Consider the following 13762-nt stretch of genomic DNA (forward strand, 5'->3'; position numbering starts at 1 on the left):
ACAGAGTTGGGTTGCTGTTTCTGGGATGGGAGTAGATTCTGGAGTGGATTCTTTACGCTTGGCTTGTTTTTTGACCTTGAGACCTGGGTTTGGTGTTGGGAAGTTGTACATACATACACTACAAATAACTTTTTTGTTGTAAAAAGTGCTCTCAAGACAGAGTTTACAAAAAGCAGGAAACGGAGAAGGGGAGTGAGTGAGTAAATGAAGAGAAAGGAAGGGAGGAGGAAAAAAATGTTTCTGTTTTAACAGCTGAATGGGAAAAAGAACCCCATTGAAATAAGGTCATAGCTGACTTCTGAATGGTTCTGGACTTGTTTCTTGACATTGGGACTTGTCTTCTAACACCATTATGTAGATCTTCAGTGGAACTCCTCTGTTACTTTGTTCTGATTCCAAAAGTAAAAAGGAACAACTGCACTCTTGGGGAATTTTGTTGAATAAGATAATACTTAGGCCTCTGCTGTCCAGAGTCACATTTCGGCTGAGTTTCTTTTGAGTTTTGCGGTCCTTTTTGCTCTCAGAATGTGCCAGGACTCCTCAAGTAGCTTAATTGCTGTGGTCATTCATCTTTTTCTTGAGGACCAGCTTTAAAAATCATTTTGATACTTAAAAAAATTTAAAATGTGCCGGGCGCGGTGGCTCAAGCCTGTAATCCCAGCACTTTGGGAGGCCGAGGCGGGTGGATCACAAGGTCAAGAGATCGAGACCATCCTGGTCAACATGGTGAAACCCCGTCTCTACTAAAAATACAAAAAATTAGCTGGGCATGGTGGTGCGTGCCTGTAATCCCAGCTACTCAGGAGGCTGAGGCAGGAGAATTGCCTGAACCCAGGAGGCGGAGGTTGCGGTGAGCCGAGATCGCGCCATTGCACTCCAGCCTGGGTAACAAGAGCGAAACTCCATCTAAAAAAAAAAAAAAAAAAATTTAAAATGTAAAACTGTTTCTTTATAATAGAACTTTTAATTAGTTGGTTTGCTGGTTTCTGCATTGGTTGGCTATTTCCTGAGAGACCTGTCATTTCTGTTCTTCGTTGCCACTGGTTATTATTTAAAAAAAAAATTTTTTTTTTAAAGCCAGTCAGATTTAGCAGTGGGGGGTTGTATACCAACTTTAGTGACACTAGTGTTAAGCCACATTTAAGTACTTTGACTCTTTGAAAACGTTTTCAGCTTTTTAAGGATGGCCATGAAAATGAGCCCAACTGTCCTTATATTTGACTCGTGAAGAAATTTAATGTATTTAGAAGTAACACCTTCATTATTCTCTTAATTTATAAGATGAAGTAAACAAGTTCCAGTGCTCCCCACCTCACCACCACACCGGTAAAATTGCCAGTTGAAAATCCATTCCTGCCTTCTTCTCCACTTTTGCTTTTAGTAGTGTAAATACTCTAGTATGGTCTTTGTTACTCACATCACTTCTCAGGATCTGTGAGCCTGGGTGGGGGTGCCATCATTGTCCTGTTTGGGGCCTGTATTTAAATGAGACCTCAAACAAACCTTTTAGGAAAACAATACATCTGTCATCAGCAAAGGGAAAAAGAAACAGAAGTATCCTGCCTGCCTTCAGTCAACTTAAAGCCTAAGGTTGTCAATCTGAGCCTTGGTTCTTCAGAGGAAGAAGCAGTGTTCACATTTACCTGTTCCTGGTATTATAAACCTAGTTTGCTTTCAATTTCTCATAATTTTGAGAACAGAAAGAAACCTTTACCATACCCCAAATACTATAGAAACCTTTCCATACTTGTAAATTTGCATTTTTCAAAGTAAGCTATAGTTTGCAATTCTTTTTTTTTTCTTTTTTTTCTTTTTAGTCCACATAGATCATTCTTCAGGAAGTTTGCAGTTCTTAACATTCACCAATAAATATTATTATACCCTACTGATTCACTTTGTATAATGAATGTGCAGAGCACATGGATATTGTAAATCATTTAAAAAACACTGGGAAAGTCACAAGGCCAAGAAACTTACTGTATACTAAGGAGAAACATTTTGAATAAATCAACATAGCTACATGCTAAATGGGGCTATTTTCCAGAGTAGACAACACCATTTTGACTGACTATTGACAATTACATATCTCCTCTATAATTTACCTTTTTATTTTCTTTCCCTTACAACTTTTAGGTAGAACTTTAGACTTCATAGCACTGAATTAACCTGCACTGAAAGCTGTTTACCTGCATTTGTTCACTTTTGTTGAAAGTGACCATGTCTCAAGTTCAAGTGCAAGTTCAGAACCCATCTGCTGCTCTCTCAGGGAGCCAAATACTGAACAAGAACCAGTCTCTTCTCTCACAGCCTTTGATGAGTATTCCTTCTACTACTAGCTCTCTGCCCTCTGAAAATGCAGGTAGACCCATTCAAAACTCTGCTTTACCCTCTGCATCTATTACATCCACCAGTGCAGCTGCAGGTAAGCATATGAATCCAAGTGTCTTCTATTTCAAATGTTTTCTTACCCTGTTTTCTGATCTGATAAGTAGGTTGCAGATTTAGGGAGCTCTCACATTTACCTTTAGAAAGCAAAAGAAAGGCAAAAGAAGGTATCACCACCCACACTTCTTTATCCCATATATAGAACACTGGTTGTGTAGGGGGTTGACAGAGGCCTCAGTTGACAGACCATTGTAGGTTGTGAGAACGAGAATTGGAAGCTGAACACTACTCAAAATGTAAAGCCTCATCTGTTAAAGAGGTGGCTGGCAGAAAGAATTGAGCAATAAATACCACCTTGGATATTCATCATTGTATGGAATAATTCTGCATTTAAAATTATTTTCTAGAATAAGTTAGACACAGTGGTTCACGCCTGTAATCCCAGCGCTTTGGGAGGCTGAGGCAGGTGGATCACTTGAGGTCAGAAGTTCGAGAACAGCCTTGCCAACAATGGTGAAACTCCACCTCTACAAAAATAATATAAAAATTAGCTGGGCTTGGTGCTGCATGCCCATAATCCCAGCTACTCAGGAGGCTGAAGCAGGAGAATTCTTGAACCCGAGAGGTAGAGGTTGCAGTGAGCCGAGATCATGTCAGTGCACTCCAGCCTGGGCAACAGAGGGAGACTCCATCTCAAAAAAATAAAAATAAAACAGTTTCCCACAACTGACAAAGAGCTCTTGTATCTGTATAAGCCTCCTTTTTGAATGTCTAAGATTTTATCCCAAGCCAGGGGGAAGCCAGATTTACTAGAAAGCAAACAACTACACTGAGATTTGTTTGTTTCTATTTTGAACAAGTAAGTTTAAGTCTGGGAGGTTCCAGAAGTAGTTCAGAAATCATAATGAGGGCCAATTAGAAATGAAATAAAAGAGCAGAGTTCTTTTCTCTTCTCCTCTTTTGCTTCCTTTTCTCTAGTTTGTTTCACAGGGTCTCCACTCTGTTGCCCAGGCTGGAGTACAGTAGTGTGATTATGGTTCACTGCAGCATCAGTCTCCTGGGCTCAGGTGGATCCTTTTGCCTCAGCCTCCCGAGCATCTGGGATTACAGGTGTGAGCTACAATGCCCTGATTTATTTTCTTGTTAAAATTCTCTGCATCATGGCCAGGCATGGTGGCTCACATCTGTAATCACAGTACTTTGGGGGGCTGAGGACGGAGATTGCTTGAGCTCAGGAGTTGGAGCTTGGGCAAAATGGTGAAACTCCATATATATAAAAAAATACAAAAATTGGCTGAGCATGGTGGTACATGTCTGTGGTCCCAGCTACTCCAGAGGTTGAGGCAGGAGGGTCATTTGAGCCTAGGAAATCGAGTCTGCTGTGAGCTGTAATTACGTCACTGTACTTCAGCCTGGGAGACAAAGTGAGACTGTCTCAAAAATGAAAAAACAATGGCCGGGCGCGGTGGCTCAAGCCTGTAATCCCAGCACTTTGGGAGGCCGAGGCGGGTGGATCACGAGGTCAAGAGATCGAGACCATCCTGGTCAACATGGTGAAACCCCGTCTCTACTAAAAATACAAAAAATTAGCTGGGCATGGTGGCGCGTGCCTGTAATCCCAGTACTCAGGAGGCTGAGGCAGGAGAATTGCCTGAACCCAGGAGGCGGAGGTTGCGATGAGCCGAGATCGCGCCATTGCACTCCAGCCTGGGTAACATGAGTGAAACTCTGTCTCAAAAAAAAAAATAAAATAAAATAAAAAATAAAAAAACAAAAAAAACTTCTTGGCTGGGCAAGGTGGCTCACACTTGTAATTTCAGTGTTTTGGGGAGCCTATTTATTTATTTACTTATTGAGGCAGAGTCTCACTTTGTTGTCTAGGCTGGAGTGCAGTGATATGATCTCAGCTCACTGCACCCTCTGCCTCTTGGGTTCAAGGGATTCTCCTACCTCAGCCTCCTGAGTAGCTGGAATTACAGGTGCCTGCAACTATATATACTTGGCTGTTTTGTATTTTTAGTAGAGACAGGGTTTCGCCATCCACGCTGGTCTTCCACCTCCTGGCCTCAAGTGATCAGCTTGCCTTGGCTTCCCAAATTGCCGGAATTACAGGTGTGAGTTACTGTGCCTGGCTGGGAGGCGAATTTAAAAATTAGCTGGGCTTGATGGTGTGCACTTGCAGTCTCAGCTACTTGGGAGGCTGAGGCAGGAGGATTGCTTGAGTCCAGGAGTTCGAGGCTGCAATAAACTGTGATCGTGCTACCTTACTCCAGCCTGGGCAACAGACAGACTGACTCAAAGCTTAGAAGCATTCAAATCTGATTATTAGGAAAATGAAAATGAACTAAAGGTACTCTGCCAGATGCCGTGGTTCACGCCTGTAATCCCAGCACTTTGGGAGGCCAAGGTGGGCAGATCACCTGAGGTCAGGAGTATGAGACCAGCCTCACAACATGGTGAAACCCTGTCTCTACTAAAAATACAAAAATAGGCCGGTTACGGTAGCTCACACATGTAATCCCAGCACTTTAGGAGGCCAAAGTGGGTGGATCGCCTGAGGTTGGGAGTTTGAGTCCAGCCTGACCAACGTGGAGAAACTTTGTCTCTACTAAAAGTACAGAATTAGCTGGGCGTGGTGGCATATACCTATAATCCCAGCTACTCAGGAGTCTGAGGCTGGAGAATCACTTGAACCCAGGAGGCAGAGGCTGCAGTGAGCTGAGATCACATCACTGCACTCCAGCTTGGGCTACAGAGCAAGGGTCTGTCTCAAAAAAAAGTAAAAAATTTAAAACACTTGAGAAAAATACCTACAAATGTTATAGATAAGAAACTAGGCTGAGTGCAGTGGCTCACGCCTGTAATCCCTGCACTTTGGGAGTCTGGGGCAGGTGGAACACAAGGTCAGGAGAACAAGATGAGCCTGGACAAGATGTTGAAACCGCATCTCTACTAAAATACAAAAAAATTACCTGGATGTTATGGTGGGCACCTGTAATCCCAGCTACTCCGGAGATTGAGGCAGAAAATTGCTTGAACCTGGGAGGCGGAGGTTGCAATGAGGTAAGATTGTGCCACTGCACTCCAGCCTGGGTGACAGAGTGAGACTCCGTCAAAGAAAAAAAAAAAAAAACCATTATGGTTATGAATAGGAGACAGAGTCTGATTAAAAAAGAAAGCGGGGGTGGGGAGATGCACCTGCCGTGTCCATGGAGAGAAGTTGAGGCGGCTGAGCTTTGGCCTGAGGCACCAGGGTGCCAGGATGGCAAAGATGTCGGCTTCCTTAGTCCAGGCAACTGTCCGGGCTGTGAGCAAGAGGAAGCCGCAGCCCCCCAGGCCACTCTCACCCTGACACCTTCAGCAGTAAACAAGATAAAACAACTTCTTAAAGATAAGCCTGAGCTTGTAGGTGTAAAAGTTGGTGTCTGAACCAGGGGCTGTAATGGCCTTTCTTATACGCTAGAATATACAAAGACAAAAGGAGATTCTGATGAAGATGTTATTCAAGATGGAGTCAGAGTATTCATTGAAAAGAAAGCACAGCTAACACTTTTAGGAACAGAAATGGACTTTGTTAAAGACAAATTATCCAGTGGATTTGTGTTCAGTAACCCAAACAGCAAAGGAACTTGTGGCTGTGGAGAAAGCTTTAATATTTGAAATCTGAGGACTCTTCTGGCCATAGGCTCCAGGAAAGCTCATTGAAGCCTTGGGACTCACTGCAGAAATCATGTGACTGTCACATGCTTAATGTATGGCTGCCTTGTAGGGGAAATAAAGTGATGGATTTTGAAAATGAAAACAAAAAAGCAGGGAGGATAATAAATTTAAACAATATTCTGCTTCCCAACACCCTCCCCGCAACATGGCAGGACCAGTGAAGTAAATGGGTTGTCAGTGTGAGTATTTCTCTACCATAGTTACCTTATAACAGTCTTTTCATCCTCTTCCTTATGCCTGTTTCCTTTCAGTTTCCTCCTTTGTCTTCTCATTTCCTTTAATTTGTAAATCTGTTCTTAGAGTGTTTGCTTCTCCCACTCAGCTGCATGACATCTTCCACACTACCTCCACAGTCCTTGGACTGGTTCACCAGATAGCATTCTTGATTTGTCATAGTCCTGTAGAGATGCTGTTTTCCCCATATTTGCCATGTGAGGCTCTCTTAAAAGACACAGGCTGTTTGAGTCCTCTAGGATTTATTGCTTTTTCTTCTAATGAGTTCTGGTGTCCAAATCCTGTTGACTTTGTAAACTCCTGCCCACCAAAGTCATTTTATTTTACTTATATAATTGTTAGTAGTAGATAAGGTCTGATGATGGCAGCCTTTGGAGAAAAGACTAGAGGATGCCCCAGGAATGAGAGTTTCACTGTATGGAAAATGACAACCGTTGTTTGAGAGATGGTGATGGCATGTTGAGTTTAGTGAAATAATGGGCAGGGTGCAGCTGGTAGCTGTTTTGGTAACCGCTGTCTCTCTGTTCAGAAGACCTTGTATTCCCTTAGTTGGTTTTAATAGCAGTGCTTCATCTGATTTCAAATCTTGCTTGCCTACCATGGGTTAGTTATTAGCCTGACTTCTCTCTTTTGAAGACACACCCACTCCTAGGTTACCTGGCTTCAGCTGGTTCAGAAAAGACCTCAGTTGCATCTTCTCTGGGAGTGTACTCCTGGAATGATTTGCAGTTTTGTATGACTGCTGCCTATATTTGTGGACCTTCTGTTTTGTTTTTCCTCTATTTTCATATCCCTAAGAGAGTAGTAGTCTTATATACTGCTAGTTGACTTCAGTGCTCTTGCATTATTTTTCAGTTCCTTCTAATGTGGCAAACACCATAGAGAAAAATCAGTTGGTGTCTTGTGAATGAGTTAGTTTCAGCAAGGTCCAGCTTGAGTATAAGCTTTTGTGTGAGCAAGATCCAGCTCACTGTAAGGTAAATATTGTCCATATTGCTTGTGCATTTATAAGCCACCTGAAATGTTTTCTGTATTTTTTATACTCTTGAAACTGGTGCTGTGATTCAAAATACATATTTTCAAACTGATGAGGTTATCTTAAACAAAAACTATACTTAGACAAGATTTTATATATATATATAATATATATATATATTTTTAGACGGAGTCTTGCTCTGTCACCCAGGCTGGAAAGCAATGGTGCTGTCTCGGCTCACTGCAACCTCCGCCTCCTGGGTTCAAGTGATTCAGCCTCCTGAGTAGCTGGGACTACAAGTGCATGCCACCATGCCTGACTAATTTTTTTGTGCTTTTAGTAGAGACTGGGTTTCACCATGTTAGCCAGGATGGTCTCTACCTCCTGACCTTGTGATTCGCCCGCCTCGGCCTCCCAGAGTGCTGGGATTACAGATGTGAGCCACTGGCCGATTACAGATTTTTGCAGTTGCTGCTTTTTTCATTTTTGCCAACAGGTCAAAGAAATATGCTTCTTTTTTGGAATAATTGGCTTTTTACTGTATTTTTTATTTTATTTATTTTATTTTATTTTTGAGATGGAGTCTCGCTCTGTGGCCCAGGCTGGAGTGCAGTGGCGTGATCTCGGCTCACTGCAACCTCTGCCTCCCAGGTCCCAATTCAAGCAATTCTCCTACCTCAGCCTCCCAAGGAGCTGGGATTATAGGCATGAGCCACCATACCCAGCTAAGTTTTGTGTCTTTTAGTAGAGACGGGGTTTCACCATGTTGGCCAGTCTGGGCTTGAACTCCTGACCTCATGATCCGCCCGCCTTGGCCTCCCAAAGTGCTGGGATTACAGGCATGAGCCAACGTGCCTGGCCTGCTTTATTTTTTTTTTTTAGTCTTTATCTGCCGCCTAGGCTGGAGTGCAGTGGTGCCGTCACGTCTCACTGCAGCCTCTACCTGTCAGACTCAAGTAATCTTCCCACTTTGGCCTCCTGAGTAGCTGGGACCACGGGTGCATGCCACCACACCCAGCTAATTGTTTTTTATTCTTTGTAGAGACGAAGTCTTGCTATATTGCCCAGGCTTGTCTTGAGTTGCTGGGCTCAAGCCATCCACTCACCTTGGCCTCCCAAAATGCTGGGATTACAGGTGTGAGCCACCCCACCTGGCCATGTTTTGCTTTTAAAACTCCAAGTGGTGTTTGGCTATTTGGGATTCTGAACAGAGACAATTCTCAAGCACCTGTGATTGAGTCCTGTAAGTTTTTCAGCCCTGGGCCGCCTCCTGTCTGCAGCTTGCTTCTGATTCCTCTCCTGCTTGTTGCACACAGACCTTAGGGCAGGAAGAAGATGTGATGGGAAATTAGTTTTTTCACTTGTTAGCAATCCAAAGATTTGAAGATGGAAAGTAGAAATTAGTCTCAAAGTGAGTATTTTGTATTGTCTCTGGTTTCAGTTATCCTTGTCATTCCCCTTATCAGACAATGAAAGTCTGACTATAATTTTAAATTTTGCTAATCATTATTTAAGAATTCAGTCTTTTTAGAACATGTGGAAAAAAGAGAATTCAATCTTTGAAACTTGTTTGGTATCTGTAATAACAGCACATTTTAGAACTTAATTCTTTCATATCTGGAGTTAAGTTACCTTTTTTCCCCAACCATCTAGGACATAGAGATACTGGGTTGTCTTTTGCAGCTGCAGTGTAAGATGATACAGTATGAGAGATAAGGAATTGAGCCCTCTGTTTCTGATTCTAACCTTGCAGCAAAGATAATATAGTTAAGGATGAGCGATTTATCTCATACCTCATATTCCTTCACATGTAAACCTCAAGCCTTGAATAAATCAAATGTTTCTTTTCATTTGACTAAAAGTAACATCAGGCACAATCATGAATATTCACGTAGCATAACACAGTTGAGTTGCCTTTCAAGTGAGATAGATCTGGGTTTGAATCTCAGCTTGTTACTAGCTGTGTGATCTTGGGCAAGTTGCTCCTTTTTTTTCAGTTTCCTCATCTGTAAAATGGGGATAATAATACCCACCAAACGGATTTATTACGAGAATTTAATGTGGAGCACAATGCCTGGCACCTAGTATATGCTTGAGAAATGGTAACTGTTATTATTAAGCAATTAAGCATTTAGGAAAAATATTTCCCACTCACACAAAACTAGCTTAAAAATGTTGTTATAAAGCATAATTCTATTTGAAATGTGCCTTTATATTTAGAAGGCAATTAGGGGCCAGGAGCAGTGGCTTATGCCTGTATCCACAGCACTTTGGTAGGCTGAGGCCAGCAGATCACTTGAGGTCAAAAGTTCAAGACCAGCTTGGCTAACATGGTGAAACCTGTATGTACCAAAAAATACAAAAATTAGCTGGACATCGTGGTGCGTACCTGTAGTCCCAGCTACTCAGGAGGCTGAGGCAGGAGAATGACCTGAACCTGGGAGGCAGGGGTTGTAATGAGCTGAGATGGCACCCTGCATTCCAGCCTGGGCAACAGAGTGAGACCCTGTATCAAAAAATAAATTAATTAAAATTAAAAGAGGCAATTAGTCATTTTAAAATAATTGTTGTAGGTTCCCTACAGGATTTTTTTGCAGACCTTAGCTTTGGGATTCCCTTTATTATTTTTATTGTATTTTGGCTCATGTACTTTCTCACTTGAACTTTTAGTAATTTAGTTAGTTTGGCTGTGTGTTCTTCTGTAACCTCATATTTTCTTTTTACAAGTTGTTCAAAGAGGAGTTGTTCTCTCTCTCAAATACTTAGATATTTGAAAAATCAGAGATATGGTGTACTTTTAATTTTATCAAAACCAAGATTCTAAACTTGCCACCAACAGAATGCAGCAGAGTGGCAAGTAGCGCCAGATGGCGAAAGTCCTAGAGAAAGGCAAGACTGTTCATGAGAATAACTTGGTGGTTTTTTGTTTTGTTTTGTTTTGCTTTTTTTTTTTTTTCAAGCATTTTCACCTTCAACATTTACCCATGAGACAATCACCAAGATGACCCAGGGATTATACTGTGTTGCAGGCTTTTACCATTTGACTTTACTGCCTGCCAGGGTTTTGAGGTCATGTTGTTGTTTGTACTTAAATAAGTAGCCTGTTGAACTGTAGAACATATTCGGGAGATCCTTGATGTCCTGATGTGTCAGGTGTCAAGGGGGGTAAAAAAGGATTCTTTTTTTTTTTTTTTTTTTTTGGAGGGAGTCTTCCTCTGTGGCCCAGGCTGGAGTGCAGTGGTATGATCTCAGGTCACTACAACCTCCGCCTCCCAGGTTTAAGCAGTTCTCCTACTCAGCCTCCTGAATAGCTGGGACAGGCGTGTATCACCATGCCCGGCCAATTTTTGTAGTTTTAGTAGAGATGGGGATTTACTGTATTGGCCAGGCTGGTCTTGAACTCCTGACGTCAGGTGATTCACCTGCCTCTGCCTCCCAAAGTTCTGGGATTACAGGCATGAGCCACTTCGCCCAGCTTTTTTTTTTTTTTTTTTTTTTTGAGATGGAGTCTCCCTCTATTGGCCATACTGGGGTGCAGTGGTGCAATCTTGGCTCCCTGCAACCTCTGCCTCCTGGGTTCAAGTGATTCTCCTGCCTCAGCTACCCAAATAGCTAGAATTACAGGCATGTGCCACCACGCCTGGCTAATGTTTATATTTCTAGTGGAGACAGGGTTTCACCCTTTAGGCCAGGCTGGTCTCAAACTCCTGACCTCAAGTGATCTGTCTGCCTCGGCCTCCCAAAGGGCTAGGATTACAGGATGAGCCACCACACCTGGCCAATACAGGATTCTTTTGCTTTTATTTTTGTTGTTGTTCGTTTCTTTTTCTTTTAGAGACAGGGTCTCACTGTGTTGCTCAGGCTGGAGTGCAGTGGCTGTTCACAGGCGCAGTCCCGCTACTGATCAGCACGGGAGTTTTGACCTGCTCTGTTCTAACCTGGGCCGTTTCACCCCTTCTTAGGCAACCTGGTGGTCCCCCACTCCCGGGAGGTCACCACATTGATGCCGAACTTAGTGCAGACACCAGGTCAGCATAGCACACTACAGCCCAGAACTCCTGGGCTCAAGCGATCCTCCCACCCCAGCCTCCCAAGTAGCTGGGATTACAGGCATGTACCACTGCGCCTAGCCAATACAGGATTCTTTATGTTTTTTTTCTTTAATGGAATCTATACACTGAGGGAATCCTAAAATTAAGACCTACAAGAAAAACCAGCTATGAAGGCAAGTTGCCCCACCCCTTAGGCATCAAATTTAAATGACCTAGACATACTCAAATCTAGGTTTCCCTTGTAAATAATGTGTAAGTGAGATAAAGTGATACTCTGTGATAAAATCAGAAAAATAAAGTTTCAATTGTTTTTTTGTTTTGTCATTCACACTGGAGTGAAGTGGCGTGTTCTTGGCTCACTGCAGCTTCTACTTCCCGGGTTTATGCCTCAGCCTCCCGAGTAGCTGGGATTATAGACATGTGCTAGCACACCTGGCTAACTTTTGTATTTTTAGTAGAGATGGGGTCTTATCATGTTGGCCAGGCTGGTGTTGATCCTGACCTCAGGTGATCTGCCCACCTCAGCCTCCCAAAGTGCTGGGTTTATAGGCATGAGCCACCACACCTGACTGCTTCAATTGGTTTGTTAAATTCCAAAGTAGTGAATTTCAGATCTTTGGGGTGCATCAGAATTACTTTGGGAACTTATTAAAATGCACATGCCTTAAATCCTATCACTTTAGAAGGCTGAGACGAAAGGATCACTGGAGCCCAGGAGTTTAAGACCAGCCTAAGCAACATAGGAAGACCCTGCCTCTGCAAAAATTAAAAAATTAGCCAGGTATGGTGGTGTGTGCCTGTATTCCCAGCTACTCAGGAGGCTGAGGTAGGAGGATTGTTTCAACCCAGGAGGCTGCAGGGAGCTATGATTGTGCCACTGCACTCCAGCCTGGACAGCAGAGCAAGATCCTATCTCAAAAACTGAAAAAAAAGGCTGGTTATGTTTTCAAACAAGAGCCCACAAACACAGCGTCAAAACAAATATTGCCTTAATTTGTGTGAAGTACTGCTATGTGTTTAAATCAAGTTTGCAAAATCTCTTTCATGAGAAGTAATTGGAAGAGTATTTCAAGGCTGGATGTGGTGGGTCATGCCTGTAATCCTAGACTTCGGCAGGCTGAGGCAGGTGGATCACTTGAGGTCAGTTCAAGACCAGCCTGGCCAATGTGGTGAAACCCTGTCTATACTGAAAATACAAAAATTAGCCAGGGATCATGGCAGGGGCCTGTAATCCCAGCTACTCGGTTGGCTGAGGCAGGAGAATTACTTGAACCCGGGAGGTGGAAATTGCATTGAGCTGAGATTGAGCCCCTACAGTCCAACCTGGGGACAGAGTGAGACTGTATCTCAAAAAAAAAAAAAAAAAAAATTTTCAGGGTATAAACACACAATCTTTTTTTTGTTTATGAAAATGACAAGGATAAGAAGGGGATGACAGGATAAATTGTCAAGATAAGACCAGGCCTCTTGAACATGTTTCATGAACGTTAAAAGTGTTCAAGGTTCAAGAGACATATTATAGTCTATGTCAGGTTTCATGAATTGAGAGCTCACGCTCTTCATTTCTAGGAATTTACAGTACAGCTGACACTTGCAGATCAGCACTGGAGAGCTGAGTGAACTAGTATTAAAAAGGTTAAACACACAGCTGCTGCCAAAGCTTTGGAGGGAACAAAATTTTCAAAGCCCACAGTCTGCCCTTTTGGTAGTGAAGGAAGGAGCCTAGGTCTTATGTGTGGGCCAAACAGTTTCAAAAGGGTGTCTAGAGGTACTGTTTAGTATGCGTATGAATGGTTTCTTAACAAACTTGTTGATTTTGAAAGCACAGATTCTACACTACCAGTGACAAATGCTTATTTTTTGGGGGGGGAATCATTAACCTCATTCTAAAACAGTGGTTTCCAATCTGTGGTCCTTCAAGTCCTGACAATCTGGAAAGGCAGTCATAGGAAGGATGGCGGGTGACCATATGATTTCAAAGATTTCTGAAAAGTTTAATGAAAATAGATTTTTTGATAAGATTGTATAGATTACCAAGAATACAAGTTTTATCTAGAGTCACATCAAGTTGGTGTGGTAATACTGTTTATAATTTTGTTGGTCAGAAGTGCTGATTGTCAATTGTATGTCTCTTAATTATTAAAAAAGAATGAGAAAATGTAAATACTACTTAAATACAAGGTAGCAGGTAGTATCTCTTCAAACAAGGAACCCACGCAGGGAGAATACTAATCCAGAAGGCATGGCTGGTGAAGAGTTGGGGATCAGTGACCTGGAGGCTGTGTCAGGAATGGCTGTTTTAGCAGAGACTCCGTCACATGCATGAAGTCATTCCAGGTCTTGGTACGTAGGAAGGAATCTGGGAAGTTCTCAGACACATCTTTCTTGTTAATGT

General features: G+C 42.6%; 1 protein-coding gene and 1 pseudogene across 6 annotated transcripts in view; both read left to right on the top strand.

The window, feature by feature from the left end:
• The window catches only part of STAU1 (staufen double-stranded RNA binding protein 1), a 73045-nt gene that overhangs the window by 24187 nt on the left and 35096 nt on the right, over nucleotides 1-13762 (top strand). For 2 of the 6 annotated variants that reach the window (XM_032256037.1, XM_032256039.1), the window contains exon 2: nucleotides 2134-2422. The exons of 2 other annotated variants lie outside the window; for them this stretch is intronic. In XM_032256037.1, coding sequence (XP_032111928.1) covers nucleotides 2218-2422 — 205 coding nt within the window. In that variant the 5' untranslated portion in view covers nucleotides 2134-2217. Of the gene's footprint in view, nucleotides 1-2131; nucleotides 2423-8704; nucleotides 8727-13762 lie in introns of those variants that run through there. 2 more of the 6 variants (XM_032256038.1, XM_032256040.1) reach the window with 2 other exon arrangements.
• LOC116535206 lies at nucleotides 5454-7485 on the top strand (annotated as a pseudogene).

The sequence above is a fragment of the Sapajus apella genome, unplaced genomic scaffold (assembly GCF_009761245.1).
Source record: "Sapajus apella isolate SASKATOON/1434 unplaced genomic scaffold, GSC_monkey_1.0 scaffold92, whole genome shotgun sequence".
NCBI classification, from domain to species: domain Eukaryota; kingdom Metazoa; phylum Chordata; class Mammalia; order Primates; family Cebidae; genus Sapajus; species Sapajus apella.